Genomic DNA, 19684 nt, shown 5'->3' with positions numbered 1-19684 from the left:
GTGTATATATATGTATATATATATATATATATATATATATATATATATGATATATATGTATGTATATATCTATATATGTGTGTATATATATTTATATACATACACACACACTCTCATACACACATACTATGATTAAGTTATAAAGAAAATTGGAATAAAGAAGAATAAAGGATAGTGCCTTGCAATTTGAACGCTCAACACTCCAAGATGGAGGACATCAGCAGACATCAATCATATTTTACATCAGGAAACTCTTAAATCTGATAATTTTATTTGGGGATGCCAAAAGACAAGATAAAAAAAAATGAAAATGCTCCTTGATTGAGGGTAAAAAAAGAATATCAGTTTAAACATAAAAACTAGAATAAACTCAGTCATCAAGAGATTGATGACAGACGAAGTTCACTAGCTCCCAGTAAATGATGAAAGATTAATGAGTGAACAGAGAAAGACTGATCATGGAGCAGCTGACTTCCATCATGGAAGAAATTTTACTGTAAGACGAAAATCAAATTGAAACACGGGCTGAATGTGGAAGATGCCATCCAAAATTTATTATACTTTACATAGCCAGACAACATACATGTGTATATGAATATACCCATGTCACCATACACGTGTCTATGAATCAACATTCATAGAACATACATGTGTACATAAATATGTCTTTAATATTATGTCTGTATGTGTGGTAAAGTTGGAGCTTGTCTAAAATATGTCTCTGTGCAGGTAAACAGTCATGTTTATATGAGTATTTATTTATCTGTATAAGAGGTGCATATATGGCAGTATTTCTGTCTATATATATATATCGGTGAATATACAGACTGTGTGCTCAGAGATATGGACAGCAATCAACCCAAAGTTTTGACATTGCATCCACATAGAAATATAGGGAGATTTAACTTTAAAGTAAGATCAGCGACAAACAGAGGTAGGTACACTAAACATCTACACATTTGCATTTAAACATATGTACAAGAGGAAATATATTTTGAAAGGAATGGTTCAGTAGCTTTTTAGAAATAGAAGAACAGACATAAGCTGATGAATTACATAAATTTAAACATGCTAATTAATCAAAAGACAGCAGGTTTTGAGTGTTTGAAATAGTTTACAGGTTGGTAAGTTGTAATTCTAGCAAAAGATCTTATAGAAAACCTTATGGAATTTAATATGAAATAGAATATATGAAGTAGAGTATATGAAGTATAATATGTGAAGTATAATATGTGAAGTATAATATGTGAAGTAAAGTATGTGAAAAGTTGTAGTTGTATAGTGTTGCCTTATGAGAAGCTCATTTATGATATTATCTCAAGATACTGAATAATATCAATCACTTTCAAACAGAGCAACAAGACTGGCAAATCGAGGGAGTAGGAGGGGGGCTCTATGCAGTCACTCGACCTGCAAGTAATAGCAGCCAAATTCCCTCAAAATCACATCCTACCATCATAAATCTGGAAGGAAGCATCGGACAATGCAGTCCTAAGTATAAAAAAGGGGAGTGGGGATGGTTACGACTGGAATGCTTTTGATCAAAGTTGATCTAGAGCTAAACAATAGCTGTAAAACAACTAACTTATAATGCATGTCATGCATGTGTGTCTGGGATTTCACAAACATGCACCCATACACATATATAACATATATATATGTGCATACACACAAGTGCATTAATGCATATATATCTATCTGTCTATATATATATGCATCTGGTTTGTAAAGATTTGATAAAATGACAAAATGGAAATAGAAGTGCTATAGATTGTGTACACAATATTTTGTCATTTTATGATTTTATATATATATATATATATATATATATATACATCATACATACATATATGCATACACATGGTCTCGCTATCAGCTGCCTGTCCACGCATCACCACAAAATCCAATAAAGAACACAGCCAGGGTTATCTCCCTTCCACAGCAAGCCAATCAGCTTACAGTCTTCAGCAAGTCTCTACGCAGAATTTTAAATAAAGAAGAAATAAAATTATTTACTATATCCTTAGACGAAAAAGAAAATACAAAAATAAATTTTTAATAATAAAAGACAGGAAAATACCATTGAGGAATGGCTAGAAGAATTTTTAAAATGTTGACTTAAATTCCGTAATTAAAATATAATTTAGCAACTTTAACACACCTGAAAAACAAAACAAAAAAAATATCCAAGAAATATTTTCAACTAAAAAAAAAACAAAAAATTGCTTTTCAGGTAAATGAACTCGATATAACTGTATAGGTTTTTTTTGCTTTTTTTTTTGGTCCAAAACTTTCTGGAGAAAACAAAGGGTTTTTTTTTCCTTTTTTTTTTTGTGTGTGTGTTGTCAAGAATAAAGACAGTTCCCTCCAATATTACACCCCATGTAAACACAAATGTTGCACAAATCTGTATTGTCATGAAAAGAAGCTGGAATGGTTGGGTCATGTCAGCCAAAAAGATTAACCTAAAAAACAGGTTATGGCCAGTCTTAGACAGGTTTTACAAAGTTATTGTATCAAAAGATGCTTGCATAGTTTTGAAGAAGAAATTGGACAATTTGGCTCTGGTAGGTGATACTAATGGCAAGATTGTGTAATTCCCGTTCTGGCCACATCAATGTTGGTCCAAAGACAATAGCCACGTTTTGAGTGAGCATTCGGTTGTGTTCAGATAATTTTATTACTCTGAAATGGAAATATGAATTTGTTAGATGTGAATACTGAAAAATTGAAAAATATACAATAGAAAGATATACAAAGAATGAAAATATCGTAACAGAAATTAGGCAGATGCGGCTGCATGCTAAGAAATTTGCTTCCCCAACCTCATAGTTTTGGATTCAGTCCCACTGCAATGGCATTTTGGGCAAGTGTCTTCAACTATAAGCCTCAGGCCAACCAAAGCCTTGTGAGTGGATGTGGCAAATGAAAACTGAAAGAAGCTCGACGTGTGTGTGTGTGTATGTGTGCGCACATGTGAGTGTGTGTGTGTGTGTGTGCTTGATAAATTGTGTTGGTTTGTTTACATCCCCTGTAACTGTATGCCAAAAGGGACCAATAAAATAAGTATCCAATTTAAAAATAAGTATTGGGGTTGATTTAACAACACCCTTCAAGGCAGTACCCCAGCATGGCCGGAGTCCAATGGCTAAAACAAGTAAAAAAAATAAAGGATAAGAGACAAAAGATTTAACAAAACTGGCTCCAGAAATGAAGAACATTTAAGTTATAGCTAAATTTCAGATTTCAAATATTTTAAGTCAACAGTTTTTGATAACCTCATTTTGGTTAGGTCAGTGTATTTCTTAATAACTTGTAGAGAGAAGTTACACATCAAATAAAAAAGTAATATGCTGACCTTAGAAGGTGTTGAAGCAGCATCTTAAGTGTCTCAAAGTGGCACTTGGGAAAGCTATGAATAATTTCTTTGTATTTCCTTAAATTCTCTTCACGTTTTGTAGCACTTTCTGCTTCTGTGAAAACAATGTTAAAAGGAAATATTAAAGACTACAAATGAAAATAGCAAAGCACAGAAACAAGAAAAGAAATGAATTATTTTTATAATTTAGGTACAAGGCCAGTAATTTTGAAGTGAGGAGGATCAGCCAATACCATCAACCCCCAGTACTTGACTGGTACTTTATCAACTCTCGAAGGATGAAAGACAAAATTGACCTCAGCAGGATTTGAACTCAGAATGTAAAAAAAAAAACCATAACTAAATATTACAAGGCATTTTCTGGTGCTCTAAGTATAAAAGACAGAGAAAAAACAATTTCTTCTTTCACTATGATGACTGTGATGTCTAACAAAATGGAAAAGTATGTAAGAAGTGATTCAGTTAACCCATTTCAAGCCTGTGAAATTATCAGACTGTGTTCTTCAAGAACTCTTGATAGCAGGAGATTACTCAGCAACATATAATAATAAAGCTGTGATGTTTTCACCATTACCATCACCACCAACAGCACCGTATTCTTTTGGTTAGGATGGTCAGTAGGTCCTTCTCCTCTGTATGATGGCTGATGTTGAGGTCAAGCCTTTATTTCTTAGACAAATCTCTCATGATTTGAAATAGGAGATGGTGGTGAGAGAGAGAGAAGTTTCTTCTTCCTTCCTTTTTACGGCTTGAATGGTGGGATTGCATCTCTCTCTCTCTCTCATTTCTCCTTCTTTCTACAATCGCCCCAATGACTCTGCACCCCCCCACTCTCATCTGCTTCTGCCTTCCTCTAACTTTCATTCATTGTTTCCAATCACCCAAGCTGTTGACTTCATAATGAATGAGGACAATATAGACCAGTGGTTCTCAACAAGGGCCCAATTGACCCCTGGGGATTCATATAAAATTTTGTTGTTAAAACTAATGCAATAAATTGGTTATACTTCTGCAATGCACAAAATGTTTTAACAGTCTTTCTTTACACAGTTCCTAATAACATTTCATTATAAAAGTAGAATTGGATTTTCTTAAACATCAAATGGCTATGAGGGTCCACCCCAAAGAAATAGGAATCAAATGGGTCCATAGGTGAAAAATGGCTGAGAACCACTGAGACCAATGAAGAATCTCTTGTGTTGTGGGGTACAAGAGAACTCCACCAGTGCTGTTGCTACAATAAAATGAATTCAATATGATCATTTAAGTGGCTGGTTTAGGAAGAGCCTCCAGCTGTTGAAACCATGCCAAAAAAAGAACATATGAACAAAACTTGGCCCCAAAGTCATAATTCAGAATAATGACCGAATCAAACTGCGATGACTCACTCAACTTATGCCAACATAGGAAGCAGATGTAAAACAAAGACGATGATGATGTATGATCATCTTCATCTTCACCACCACCATCATTTTAATGTCATCTACTTTTCTATGCTTGCATGGGTCACATGAAAGTATATTGGGACAGAATTTTCTGCAGCCTGTCAGCAGTGCTAGTGGTTTTCCAATGAGGTAATAATTTCTCCGTCTATCACACAACTTGGACCCTTTTGCAAACAACATCACTGAGATCATTTTTACAACCAGTGAACATACACACATGCATACATACAAGAAGAGGACATATAGTTATTAAAGGAAGTAGTAGAATTGGTAAAATAAGGTAGATTATGCAAGTGTTATGTCCTAAATATCAATTACCCAAATTCTGTTCAACTTAGCTTGTTAATGCAGAATTAAAATTAATCAAATAATACACCATGATATAAAAAACAATAATACAACTGAAAAAGTCACTTACTGACAATTTCCATTAGTTTATCAAACTTATTGAATGGAATCAAAGGCTCTTTCAGTTCTCTGAAAAAGAGTTTCAGGGCCCCAGTTAATGTGTGAATATCCCAGCATTCATCATCCAAATTGAATCGACTGTTAGCATTAACTGAAATGAAAAACAAAAAAAATAATTAATTAAAGTCAGTTCAGACAAAATAATTAGATAAATAAATAAATGATAATATGGCGCCTTCGTTTCACCAAAAGACAACAAAAATAGAATTGGTCAGGATATGTGCAAGACAAGCCGCATAGGCTTAATTCTTTTATCATTAATTGTTTCTGTCATTCTACTGCAGCCATGCTGGAGCACCACTCTGAAGAATCTTTAGTTGAATGTATCAACCCCAAGGCTTATTTTTTTAAAGCCTGGTACTTATTCTGTCTTTTGGTGAACTGCTAAGTTATGGGGATGTACACAAACCAACACCAGTTGTCAAGTGGTGGTAGTGGTGGTGGGGGACAAACACAGACACAAACTTCTCTCAGTTTTCATCTCTCAAATACACTCACAAGGCTTTGGTCAGCCCGGAGCTATAGAAGAAGACACTTGCCCAAGGTACCACACAGTGAGACTGAACCCAGAACCATGTGGTTAGGAAGCAAACTTCTTTCCACACAACCATGCCTTAAAAATAATTAAGAAAATTGTGAATAGTGAGTGGGAAGGTGAAGTTAAGTTGACTATCCTCAAAAATATACAGATGGAAGGGTGGGCAGGGGCAGAAGGCTCAACTGGCACCAAAACTAGATTTTTTTTTAATGTCTTTTATTTGGTAATAATCCATTTTATTGTGTGAAGGCGCATGACTCGGTGTTTAGAGTGTTGAGCTTACAATCCGTGAGGTTGTGAGTTCGATTCCTGGACCAGGCTGTGTGTTGTGTTCTTGAGCAAGGCACTTTATTTCATGTTGCTCCAGTACACTCAGCTGTAGAATCAATTGTGATGTCACTGGTGCCAAGCTGTATCAGCCTTTGCCTTTCCCTTGGATAACATCGGTGGAATGGAGAAGGGAGGCTGGTATGCATGGGCAACTGCTGGTCTTCCATAAACAACCTTGCCAGGACTTGTACCTCGGAGGGGAAACTTTATAGCTGCAATCCCATGGTCATTCATGACCGAAGGGGGTCACCCAATCCTTTTTTTACTATAAGCACAAGGCCTAAAATTTAGTGAGAGGGGGATAGTTGATTACATCGACCCTAGTATTCGACTGGCACTTAGTTTATCAACCTCAAAAGGATGGAGGGCAAAGGCGACCTCAGCTGCATTTGAAGTGATGCTAAGCCTTTGGTCCACACACCAACATTTTTGCCAGCTTGCCACTTATTTGGTAATAAATAAACGTTAATAGATGAGTCACCATATTCCTTGATTAGCAGTTGGTGTTCATGGAGTGGTATCGATGGCGGTAGTAATGGGAGATATGGTGGTGGTAGTGGTAAGGGTCATGAAGTGCCACCTATAAATCACCCGTGCCAGTGCCACATATAAAGCACCCAGTACACTCTGTAAAGTGGTTGGCATTAGGAAGGGTATCCAGCCATAGAAACCATGCCAAAATAGACAACTGGATCCTGGGACAGCTCTTCGGCTGATCAGCTTCTGTCCATATGTCCTACCCATGCCAGCATGGATAACAGACATTAAATGATGGTGATGATGGATTACAACCACAACTGGGTACAAGTGGATAATATGAGGGTGTTTAGAGGAGGACACAGTTTGGCAAAGGGTAAAGAGAAGTGGAATAATTATCATAATGAAAATATTGCATAAACAAACCCCAAAAAACAACAAAAATAACTTCTTATGCTGTTTATAGAATAAATGTGAAAACCATTTAAGCTAGATTATCAGATTATTGCACTAACAGCTTCTTACTGTTATCACCAGAAGCAGTTAGTGCAATAAATGAACTAATAATGTACTTACTGTTGTCTACTGAAAGACGCAGCTTCTGTATTTCAGCGAGGTTACCACTAACTCGGTACAGACCGTCTTGTTTAAGTCCTCGGTTTTCAATACTCTTGATGCATAATTTTACAAAGTTTGGCACTGCGGAGTTATCTCTGTTGCAAATATCCTTCAGGAGAGCACCGAACGTTGTATCAGCTGAGGAGAACAAATGAAAAGTGTCATAATATTGGCAGAAACATAGTTTTTTTCTAACATTAAACTGAGGTGTGTTTCATTAAACATGTTTATACTTATGTCACATGTACACATATATACATACACACATATATATAAAGATGATGGGCTGTTTCAGTTTCTATCTGGAGCAATAGAGGAAGAGACCAGCTTAAGGTGATAAAGAGGGACTGAACCCAAAACCATGTGGTTAGGAAACAAACTTCTTAACTACAGGGCCATCACGCGCACATGTATTTATATACATACATGTTGTTGGCACTCCATTGCTTACGATGTCGAGGGTTCCAGTTGATCTGATCAACAGACCAGCTTGCTCGTGAAATTAACGTGCAAGTGGCTGAGCACTCCACAGACACGTGTACCCTTAACATAGTTCTCGGGGATATTCAGCGTGACACAGTGTGACAAGGCTGACCCTTTGAAATACAGGCACAACAGAAACAGGAAGTAAGAGTGAGAGAAAGTTGTGGTGAAAGAGTACAGCAGGGTTCGCCACCATCCCCTGCCTGAACCTTGTGGAGCTTTAGGTGTTTTCGCTCAATAAACACTCACAACGCCCGGTCTGGGAATTGAAACTGCGAATCCGCTGCCCTAACCACTGGGCCATTGCGCCTCCACTATACATACATATATACACAAATAATTAGGTTAGTATTTGTATAAAGCATTGGAAATCATTTCCTCTTTCTCCTTATCATGGTTTTTGTACTCATTTTTCATGTTGGGCATCAAATAGACATGACTTGTTGAAACAGTATTCTACTTTTTATAGCTTTAATCTGGTAAGACTTGCCTACTTAGCTTACTCAGATATCATGGCCTTCATACACACACGCGCGTGTACACAAGCACCCCCCCCACACACACACACACACAGTGATCCTCCTTGTCTCTCTTCACCCAAATTAATCATTAAAGTTAATGACATTCTTCCTTCATTCCAGCTGTAATTTTAATTAATCTTTAATTTGCTATAATAGCATCCACTTTATGTTTTCATAGAGAATTTCCTATCAGTCTTTCATTTAAGTTGCCAACCTGTCAATATTCATTGAAATTCTATAAAGCTAACAGTCAGCTTATGCTCAATAATTACAGATGAGAGTGTTTTGTTGAGGAGGTCAAATAAGACTGAAGCATACTCAGAGTTGTCCCAGCATTACTAAAGATCAGACTCACATCTGCAGATAAATCTTCATTCAATTATTAACTGATTTTTATTTCAGACTTGCCTCTCTTGACTTTCTCTCCACAAAATGTCATTTAGTCTAATGATTATTACTCTGCATATCACGTGTAATTTTAAGTAAATAAAAAATGCCCAGTCTCTCTGTACCATGTTAGCTCTTGTCCTATTCTCTCCGCTTCTCTCTGTCTCCATTTCCCCCAAGTTTTCTCTGTATTCCCTTTTTTTTCATCAGAAACATTTACATCCAAAACATCATGACACTCCATTCTCTTTACTAGTGTTAAATTAATACCATATCATTGTACTTTGTTCTTCACAAGCTGCTCTTTCTGAGTTGTTTGCTAACTGTTTATAACTTTACACTAAGCATAAGGCAGAGGCACATAACCAACATTAACAGATGATTTGCACACAATAACAGTTAAACTCATATGGAAAGCAAATAACATTGGAGCTGACTGTTTGGGGTGTGGGACTGTACTGTGGATAACAACAGTATTTCATAGAGTATATTGAAGAGTTGTGATTGGTGAGGGGCAGTACTCTGAGTAACAACACAGTGTTATAGAGAATATTGTAAAATTGTGACGGGTGAGGATCACACATGAAAGGAAGAGACTGAATTCTCACAACAGTGGGTAACATAATGAACGTATACATAAAAGAGTGTGTGTGTGTGTGTGTGTGTGAGTGTGAGTGTGTGTGTGTGTGAGTGTGTGTGTGTGAGTGTGTGTGTGTGTGTGTGAGTGTGAGTGTGTGTGTGTGTGAGTGTGTGTGTGTGAGTGTGTGTGTGTGAGTGTGTGTGTGTCTGTGTGTGTGAATGTACATCAAAATCAAAATCAAATGGAAATTGTAGTTGTGATTCTTGTGCCAGTGGTATGTAAAAAGTACTATCCGAACGTGGCCAATGCCAGTGCCGCCTTGACAGGCTTCCGTGCCGGTGGCGCATAAAAAGCACCAACTGATCATGGCCGTTGCCAGCCTTCTCTGGCCCCTGTGCCGGTGGCATGTAAAAGGCACTCACTACACTCTTGGAGTGGTTGGCGTTAGGAGGGGCATCCAGCTGTAGAAACTCTGCCAGATCAGACTGGAGTCTGGTGTAGCCATCTGGTTCGCCAGTCCCCAGTCAAATCGTCCAACCCATGCTAGCATGGAAAATGGACGTTAATCGATGATGATGATGATGATGATGATGATAATATGGTTCAGCTAACTGAGCCTGACAAGCTAGATTTCTCTAAAAAGCTTACAAAGCTTCAAGTTGCATGGGGTCACATCAAACTGTTTTGAATTATACATACATACATACATATACATATACACAGATACATACATACAAACATACATTACATACATACATACGTACATATATGCACACACAGACATGTATGTATCTATGAACATGTGCATATGAATTTCCCAGTAGTTGTCTACTTACATATTCCACTTGGTTTTTCAGAAACTGCTTCTAAATCAGGAGATTGCCAGTTGCTATGAACAGAAGTTTCACTACAATAGGGAACTGGGGAGAAATTCTGCCCATAGATGTAAGCATTTGCGTGATAGTTGACATAATTATTTGGGTAGAATTGAGGGTAAATCCAGCCAGAAGGAGCAGGCCCATATCCATAATTGTCAATATTATTAGCCATGAGTGTAGTACAGAGTTAGCAACTGCTCAGTACGATGTCTTCCAACGAACTGCAGAAACAGTGTTATCAGTCAACATAAAACATAAGGCAATTATGAAACTAAATTGTTAAATAACCAGGAAAATCTTTTAAAGAGCCAAAACGGATGGAAGGAAAATGATTTTGGTTTGAAGTTTATCCTTGGAGGGAGATTAAGTTATTAATCACATTTGAAGAGGCTGATAATCCTATTAAAAATAGTTTTATCTTATTAATCACTGATGAATTCTAAAGGACAATGAGAAGTGGTGGGAGTAACAATCTCACACACACATACACATGCGCGTTACAGATGCATGTATACACACATACAGAGACGTATATATAGACATGTGTAAGCTTTAATTAATGTTTATATATATAATACAAACTCAAAAACACATGTCTAAACACATGCCTGGAGAGTTGCATATTTGCAGACACCACTCGCCACCCTACCTCATATGTCGTGTTGCATTATCATAGTGTACAGAGATCTTAAGTTTGGTGTTAGTGCTTAGAAATTTAAACAGAACCATCAATGGCTATAATAGGTTTCTTATAGCAATCATACAGATGTGTGAAATTCCAGTGTGTTCTAGTTCTGGGAAGATCTGGATGAAGTGTTTAGTGCAGAATGTCAGCAGAAAGATAGTATGAATGACTAGGGCTGAAATTTCTCTTAGCATGGAATACCAATCCTATCCAATCTTTGTGATGCAATATTCTTTATGTTACACATATATATGAGTGTTTGTGTGTGTGTGTGTGAGTGAGAGAGAGAGAGAGATTAGAAAATGTGAGGCATTTCTGGTAGTTTCCACATGTCTAATTTTAATGACTTATTCAGATAGCTGTTCCAAAAATCTCATTCACCCTTTTGATACCAACTTGCCTGGAAAACCATGGTTGAATGTGACATCAAAACCAGTGTACACAACGTCACAAAGACAGTGTGGCACAAGAAATAAGGATACATTGCTATCATTAGAATGCGACAAAGACATGTGCACACCTCACTACAATGAGACACACTATACAACATTCATATTTAAAGACCCACTCTTCTGTACAAACATTCGCTCAGTTATGAAAATGAGTTGTGAGTAAAACTGCAACTGAAATAACTTTGAAGAGACAATTATCATCCTCACTAAGGTTTCATTCAAAACCATAAAACAACATCATTGCACACTGACCTTGCACAAATACTCTGTCCCTTTCACACATAGCTGCTCAATTTATTTAAGAATATTTCTTTATAAGGTCATAGAACAAGTATTCGCATTCTGCTTCTCCAGAATTAGGATAAGGAACACTGTAGGGGGTACTAGTAATGTATAAAAAGGGTCCCTAATTAATCTAATTAGGGAAACTGAATTAAATGCCTTATCCAAGGACACAAGGTGTTAATTAACATATCTATAGCGAGGTATATTTAATGCAGCCAGTATTATGTAAAAAGCTACCATGCTGGTGTCACATAAACTCCTATGCCTGTACCATGTATGAGGTACCATCTATGAGGTGTCATGTATAAGATATCTGGGCCAGTACCACGTATAAGGCACTCGTGCCAGTGCAACATAAGAAAGCACCCACTACACTCTGTAAAGTGGTTGGCATTAGGAAGAGCATCCAGTTGCAGAAACCATGCCAAACCAGGCAATTGGAGTCTGGTACAGCTCACCAGCTGGACAGCTCCTATCAAACTGTCCAACCCATGCCAGCATGGAAAACAGACATTAAAAGATGATGATGATTATGATGACAACAATGTAACTCACTTCTACTTAACCTCTATGCCACCACACCCTTCTTGACACCTTTCATATACAGTGCCTTCAAAGATCTATTTAGTTTAGGTTGTTAATTCTGTGTTAAGTGTTTACATATTCTAGTGGTGGTCACTGTAGAAATCGGTTATTGCCATGGTTACACCGAGTGTAATCAATACAACTTAAAGGCCACCAACTACATACCGGTTGTTTAATGTGTGAACAAAAATGTAGCTCCTTCCCTTTCGAATCTGACAAGTCAAACCAGCATGAAGAATCAACAGCTTTCTCCTTCTTTGACATAAATGGTTAATTGAGCTTTTTCATAGGTCAACTATTTTTTGTTTTTTTGTGTACATACACACAATCACACAGACACATACACACCAAGAGAACTCAGATATAACACACACACAGAACTACATACAACTACGGCAGAGTTGGCAGTTGACTGTTGCAACTAAACAAGTGGGAAATCTAACCACTCAATATAATTACTGTTAAAGACAGTGGATTTAACATGGTGAGTTTACTGTGTGTTAAAAGAATGGTTTGATAAGGTAGCAGAACATTAAATAACCATTATCAGACATTACACTGAACTGATCATTATGCAGATGGCTTCACATGTACACACAGAAATGACTTGACATTATATAGACAGAGAAATTACAACACATATACATTCATTAGCCGGGAATCATTTTCCTTTATGGATCCATTGTTCCATAGATTGGATGGATCCTTTGCAGAACAGCAGCATGCCACTCATTTTGGATTTCTCTTCACAAGGTTCAACCATCTGAGATGAAATTGTTTGCGTAAACTTCTAATGGACGCAGGAAAAGATTAATTTAACATCCTCAAAAAATTCATTAAATTACCGTATATTTCTGGTTAATCTTTTGGTTTATTGCAAAAGAGTAAAAGACTGAAATGTTCAAAATAAAATTGAATCCCAGACCCAAATAAAAGCAGACCACACAAAATTTAATATCAAACTAAAAACTTGTAGAATTAGGTTAATTCCAGGATTAACCAGCTAATTGAATCTGAAGTTTTCTAAAATATGTCACTACATCTCTAATGCAAACCTTATGTCACAAATTTAACATTAGAATATGTTCAGAAATGTTATGAAAATATTAATTTACAAACTTACATGTAGATTAATTTTTACATACCAATGAAAATCTGATTTATCAAACATTCCATTTATTGAATTTTAAAGAAAGTTCTTTTTACAACCATCAACTGAGATCAAGTTCATTTAAGCTCTAGTAAATAATAATTTATTGCAATCGTGGACCATTCCAAACTTCATCACCCAAATAGTAGACACTTATGTCTCAACTCTAGCATTTACACTGGCTGGATACAGCCTCTGACACCAACTCTACGATATCATTCTAATCACATCATCAAAATCTCACAGCTCTAAGATAATGCAGGATTAATTCAAAACAATAAGAATAAATAAGCATTACATTTGACAGAGGAATCAGGGCGCAAAAGGGTTAAATCAACAAGATTTTTAACCCAGCTGAGTTAAAAGGATCAATCATAAAACTATTATAGATCAGTTTATAATTGATTTCCACAGAATGTTCACCACCACCAATTAAACTGTTTGCTATCTCTTATTTAAGAGTTATGAATGTAATATTGTAATATTGTGACTTTTAGAGCTATCCTTCTCAATAATCATTCACTAGGTGAAATAAACGAGGAGAAATAAATATCAGCGATGCTTTACTCCACACAGAAACTGCGGAAACTACTCAGAGGTTTCGCAAGCTCATCTAAATCCAGTGCAATGCTGGAAAGCTTTCTGTATTACCAGCGGATATATCAGGGTAACAAGCATTTCACTCCTTAGCTGGTATGCTTCACCTGAGTGGGGCAGTGAGGACTGAGCTAGAATTCATCTATGGAAGGGTTCCACTTGCAGGCTCTTATCAACCATAGCCATCTTGAGCTAGTTTCAACTGCTATACCTATATCCTTGGTGGCTTTCTTCAGTTGTCTGGGTTCCAGACCTGTCTTCCGCAGGAAATAGCACACTAATCATCATCATCATCATCATCATTTAATGTCTGCCTTCCTTGCTGGCATGGGTTGGACAGTTTGACAGGAGCTGGCCAGGCAGGAGCCTGCACCAGACTTCTGTGTTTGTTTTGGCAGGGTTTTTACAGCTGGATGCCCTTCCTAACACCAAACATCCAGCAGAGAGGACTGATTGCTTTTTACATGGCACATGCACAACCAAGGTCAGTTTGGCATGGTTTTTACAGCTGGATGCCCTTCCAAACACCAACCACTCTACAGTCTGGACTGGATGCTTTTTAAGTGGCGCCAGCACTGGCAAGGTCACCAAGTAACTTGCAAGACAAAGATCCATTGAGTGGAGAGGGAGCATTGGAGGAGGGGTTCTTATATCAGATGGTGAAAGGTTATAATGTAACAGAGAGATAGAAACAGGTGTCTTGCTGTAGGGAAAGTACATGGTTACCTGGCCACATAGAGAGAGAGAGAGAGAGAGAGAGAGAGAGAGAGAGAGAGAGAGAGAGAGAGATAAAGAGACAGACAGACAGACAGACAGACAGACAGACAGACAGACTCTAATCTAGATGGAAAGCCACAACAGCCAACTTCAGTTGGGAATGGGGTCACATGCCAGCCCTTCGACTTATAGGGTGATCTTGCTATCTATATAGAAAGAATCCTTATTTACTGATATGCAAACAGAAAGTTTTAAAGGCTACTACAAGAGTTGTGGCAAGTTTCTACAGCTGGATGCCCTTCCTAATGCCAACCACTCTGAGAGTGTAGTGGGTGCTTTTACTTGCCACCGGCACGAAGGCTAGTCAGGCGGTATTGGCAACGGCCATGCGCAAAATGGTGTATTTTACGTGCCCCCTGCACAGGAGCTAGTCCAGCGGCACTGGCAATGATCTTGCTCGAATGTCTTTACACATGCCAGGAAGGCGATGCTGGGCACAGGTGCCATCACGATTTCGCTTTCGCTTGCCACAACAGGTCTTCGCAAGCCGAGTTTAGTGTCCAATGAAGGAGATGACATTGGCATGGGTGCCAGTCGTCGAATTTAGTTCGATTTCGATTTCACTTGCATCAACAGGCCTTTGCAAGCGCTGTAAAACAATGCCGCAGTAACAAGTATTCATCTAACTCATAACAGCAAGGAAATAAACAAGTAAAAAGTAACAAAAGAATCAGACATATAAATGGTTTCATATAACAGTGAATGCTCGATAATTAGTAAAACATGATGTTAATAATTGCTTTAACGGAATTTAATATATTGTAGTTAAAACAGACTTTACAACCTATTCTACATCCTGGTACCGAGCGCTTTACACTTTTAGATGGTTAACTCAGTTTAGTTAGAATCTCCTTCCTATTCCCCCCCCCCCCCCACACACACGGATGTGGCTTATTTTCTGACTTACAAAACATGTATCACTCCACTGCCATCATCAACAAAAAAACTCATTTGTATGTTTATATGTTTTTGTGTGTTATGTTTGTGTGTTGTGTCTGTGTGTGTGTGTTGTTTGTGTTTGTGTGTATGTGTGGATTGTGTTAGTGTATGTGTGTGTGTTGCTTGTGTGTTGTGTTTGTGTGCGTGTTATTTATGTGTGTGCGTGTGTGTGCATTGTTTGTGTGTGTGTTTGTGTGCATTGTTTCTGTGTGTGTGTGTGTGTGTGTGTGTGCATTATGTTTGTGCATCTGTGTGTGGTGTTTGTGTGTGATGTGCGAGTGTGTGTGTGTGTCGTATGTTTGTGTTGTGTTTGTGTGAGTGTGTGTGTGTTGTGTTTGTGATGTTTGTGTGGGTGTTGTGTGTGTGTTATATTTGTGTTTGTGTGTGTGTGTTGTGTTTGTGTATGTTGCTTATGTATTTGTATATGTGTGTGTGTGTCATGTTTGTGTACGTTGTGTTTGTGTGTGTTGTGCTTGTGTGTGAGTGTTGTGTTTGTGTATGTGTGCTGTGTTTGTGTGTGTGGGTGTGTGTGTGTTGTTTGTGTGTGAGCATGCATTGCGTGTGTGTGTCTTGTGCTTGTGTGTGTGTGTATCTTGTGTGCGTTGTGTTTGCATGTTGTGATGAGTATGTACTACCTTGAGTGTGTATGTGTGTTGAGCTTCTGTGTGTGTTATTTATGCATGTCTGTGTGTGTGTTGTGCTTGTGTGCATGTGTTTGTGTGTGTATACATGCTCATATGGAAGCAACATATTTGATAAAAGACATACTTTTTAGGATTCCTTTGGCTTCAAGAGACTCCATTGTTGGACGACCAGTTAAAAGATTGGTTAGTTTTTCTCGAATTGTCATCTTTTCATCATCTTTTCCTTTTTGCCGTCTCGTAGACAGAGCTGTAATAAAAAATGTTTTGGTCAACATAAGTTAGACGACCTGGATGTTGCATACACGTCTGTGTGTGAGGAGGGGGTATTAAACTACTATCTTCATCATCATTATATTGTCCACTTTTGTATGCTCACATGGATGGAATTTTCTGTGTGTGTGTATGTGTGTGAGTGTATGAAAGATTTTCGATTTGGTCATAAGGAGGTTTCTTCCCTTCTCAATGCATGTGTATACATTTGCACTCACAAGGAGTATTTAACTCCTATTTCTAGCAATGTAGGTGTCTCGGCACCCTTAGTTACATTTAGTGACGATTGAATTTTTCTTTATGGCATTAAATTGTACCCAGCTGTTTCTATATATATATATATATATATATATATATATATATATTTCGTTTTTGTATTTGGGTTGCAAGATTCTTTATGTGAATTCGTGTTTTGAAACATATTTTATTGTATCTGGGGAGAGTCATTCTGATTTAATGCCTTATTAATTATCACACTCACTGGTTTGATTTCCATTCATTTACTTATTTATTTTTCTAAAATTTTCATTGCTTCTTGCAATCTCTTCAATAGCTGCCTACTCTGTCCATTATCAGAGCTGCGATCTTTTTGTTTGTTTGTGCACATGTGTGTGCGTCAGTGTGTATGTGTATGTATATATATATATATATATATATATATATATATATATCATCATCATCATCATCGTTTAATGTCCGTTTTCCATGCTGGCATGGGTTGGACGGTTCAACTGGGGTCTAGGAAGCCAGGAGGCTGCACCAGGCCCCAATATATATATATATGCATGTATGTATGTATGTGTGTATATTACACACACATACACGTGTATACACATGCCCACTGACACACACACATGTGCACAAACAAACAAAAAGAATGCAACTCTGATAACAGACAGAGTCAACGACTATTGAAGAGGTTGCAAGAAGCAATGAAAATTTTAGAAAAAATAAATAAGTAAATGAGTGGAAATCAAAATCAGTGAGTGTGTTAATTAATAAGGCATTAAAACAGAATGACTCTTCCCTGACACACAAAAAAAATATCTGGCTGCCAACACTTTTTTCTGCAAAATAGGGGTAGCTTATCCTGTTCAGGCTATATTATTAGCATTATCCTGCGTTTGAGAATTTAAAATCACTTCTTTAACTTTCTAAGACATCTCAACGCTTCTAAAAGCAAACTTCGTTTGTTTGTTTATGTTTATCGTAATTTGAATTTAACATATAATTTATATAATTTTTTTCTATATGTGAGTGAGGATTTTCATGGAAGAGTTCATGAACTTTGGTTCTTTTCTCTAAATCATATATTTATATATTATATACTGTGAAATTTCATATTAAACTTTTATTAGGTACAACATGTTTCAACCTATTACTCTGGGTCTCTTTAGGTTCATGATGTAGAAGTCTCACAAGAGATTTTTAGTGTTGGCTGGCTTGTTGTTATCTGCCCATCCAGTTCGGAAATGAATGAAAGCAAATTATTTGGAGAAAAGGAAAGAGAATTACTCAAATGGCTAAGTTTTAGCTTTCAGCACCTAAAGAAGAGTAAAAGATGTTGATGTATTATGAGGTCATGATAAGCCCAGTTAGGAGCCTGGTTTGCAGTACATGAAGCAAAGCAAAGCTGGCTAAAGGCACCCGTATCCAAAGTGTGTCAAAAAGTGTGACAGACACCCAAAAGTGGGACAGACACTCAAAAGTGGGACAGCTACCCAAAAGTGGGACACACACCCAAAAGTGGGACAGACTCTTCCAGACTTGTGATATAGATGTAGCAAATAGCAAACCTGAACATCAGCAAATCAACAACCAGGAAATATTTTGCCTTCTTATTCCTTTACTGGAGCTCTCGCCTGCTTCCCTCCCACCTCACATTGAATACTTTATCCAACAGTTCCTCCTCACAACTGCCACCTTGGAACTACCCCCCACCACCACCACCATTACACACACACACACAAACTCACTGACCTAAATATTTAACCCTTTAGCATTTACATCAGCCATATCCAGCCCAAGTATTCTTCCTGCTTACTATTCAAAGTGGCCAGATCTAGCCCCTCACACCTACACTACAATATCATTCCAAAAATAGTCACAGCACTAAAATCTCAAAGCTATGAGAGAATGCATGAGTAATTCAAAATAATGTGAATATATAAACATAATATTTGCCAGAGTAATCTAAATGCTAAACAGTCAAAATAAACTTGAAACACACTACTTTCACATGTCTGATAAAACTTGCAATGGTCAGTGGAAGCAACCTTCCTTATTTCAATAACTCGCAATGAAGCAGAAATGGAATCAAACATCTGATCAAAATGCTAATCCATGTCTCTACAGGTTTTATCAACATTTTACACCCATGTGTTTGGACAGAAGAATAATCTAGACAATAAAACAAAAAAGTTGATCTGAGATTACAACTGACCTCGTCCTTTCATTCTGCTGGGGAACAATAGTTTGGTCTCTTTTGATGTTCCTTTCGGACTTTTCTGGCTTGCGTCAGGAGAGTGTTGCTGTTGATTTGTGGAACTTGACTGCGACCAACTATCTTCCTGTGTAGGCTGAATAGAAAAATAACAAACATGACTCAATGGTTTCTCTATAATTAAGGTGACAGGATGTATACACACACACGACATTTATCTATCTATCTATCTATCTATCAAACAATCTCTCTCTTTCTCTCTCTCTCTCTCTCTCTCTCTCATATATATATATATATATATATATATATGTATGTATGTAAAGAGGGAAGTGGTGGATTGATAGACAGAGAGACATTGTAGATATGCTTCCATAACGGATTTATAAAATGTTTGTATAATAAATACTCATCATTTCATTGGCAACTGAAATAGAAATAAATGTTTAATATATAAATATATATATATATATATATATATATAAATATATATATATATATATATATAAATATATATGTATATATATAAATATATATGTATATATATAATATATATGTATATATAAATATATATATATATATATATATAAATATATATGTATATATATAAATATATATGTATATATAAATATATATATATATATATATATAAATATATATATATATATATATATATAAATATATATATATATATATATATATATATATATATATATATATATATATATATATATATATATATATATATATATATAT

General features: G+C 36.7%; 1 protein-coding gene across 1 annotated transcript in view; it reads right to left on the bottom strand.

Moving 5' to 3' along the window:
• Nucleotides 1-2238: 2238 nt before the first annotated feature.
• LOC106877707 (rho GTPase-activating protein 12) overlaps nt 2239-19684 on the bottom strand; it is a 36534-nt gene continuing 19088 nt past the window's right edge. The window contains exons 6-11 of the mRNA XM_014926663.3: nt 18932-19067; nt 16343-16465; nt 7214-7393; nt 5243-5383; nt 3359-3473; nt 2239-2685 (exon numbers count right to left, since the gene is read on the bottom strand). Coding sequence (XP_014782149.3) covers nt 2517-2685; nt 3359-3473; nt 5243-5383; nt 7214-7393; nt 16343-16465; nt 18932-19067 — 864 coding nt within the window. The 3' untranslated portion in view covers nt 2239-2516. The remainder of the gene's footprint in view (nt 2686-3358; nt 3474-5242; nt 5384-7213; nt 7394-16342; nt 16466-18931; nt 19068-19684) is intronic.

Source organism: Octopus bimaculoides, chromosome 9, assembly GCF_046866305.1.
Source record: "Octopus bimaculoides isolate indiv1 chromosome 9, ASM4686630v1, whole genome shotgun sequence".
Lineage (NCBI taxonomy): Eukaryota > Metazoa > Mollusca > Cephalopoda > Octopoda > Octopodidae > Octopus > Octopus bimaculoides.
The sequence above is the reverse complement of the archived record's forward strand: the minus strand, read 5'-3'. Positions and strand labels throughout refer to the sequence as shown.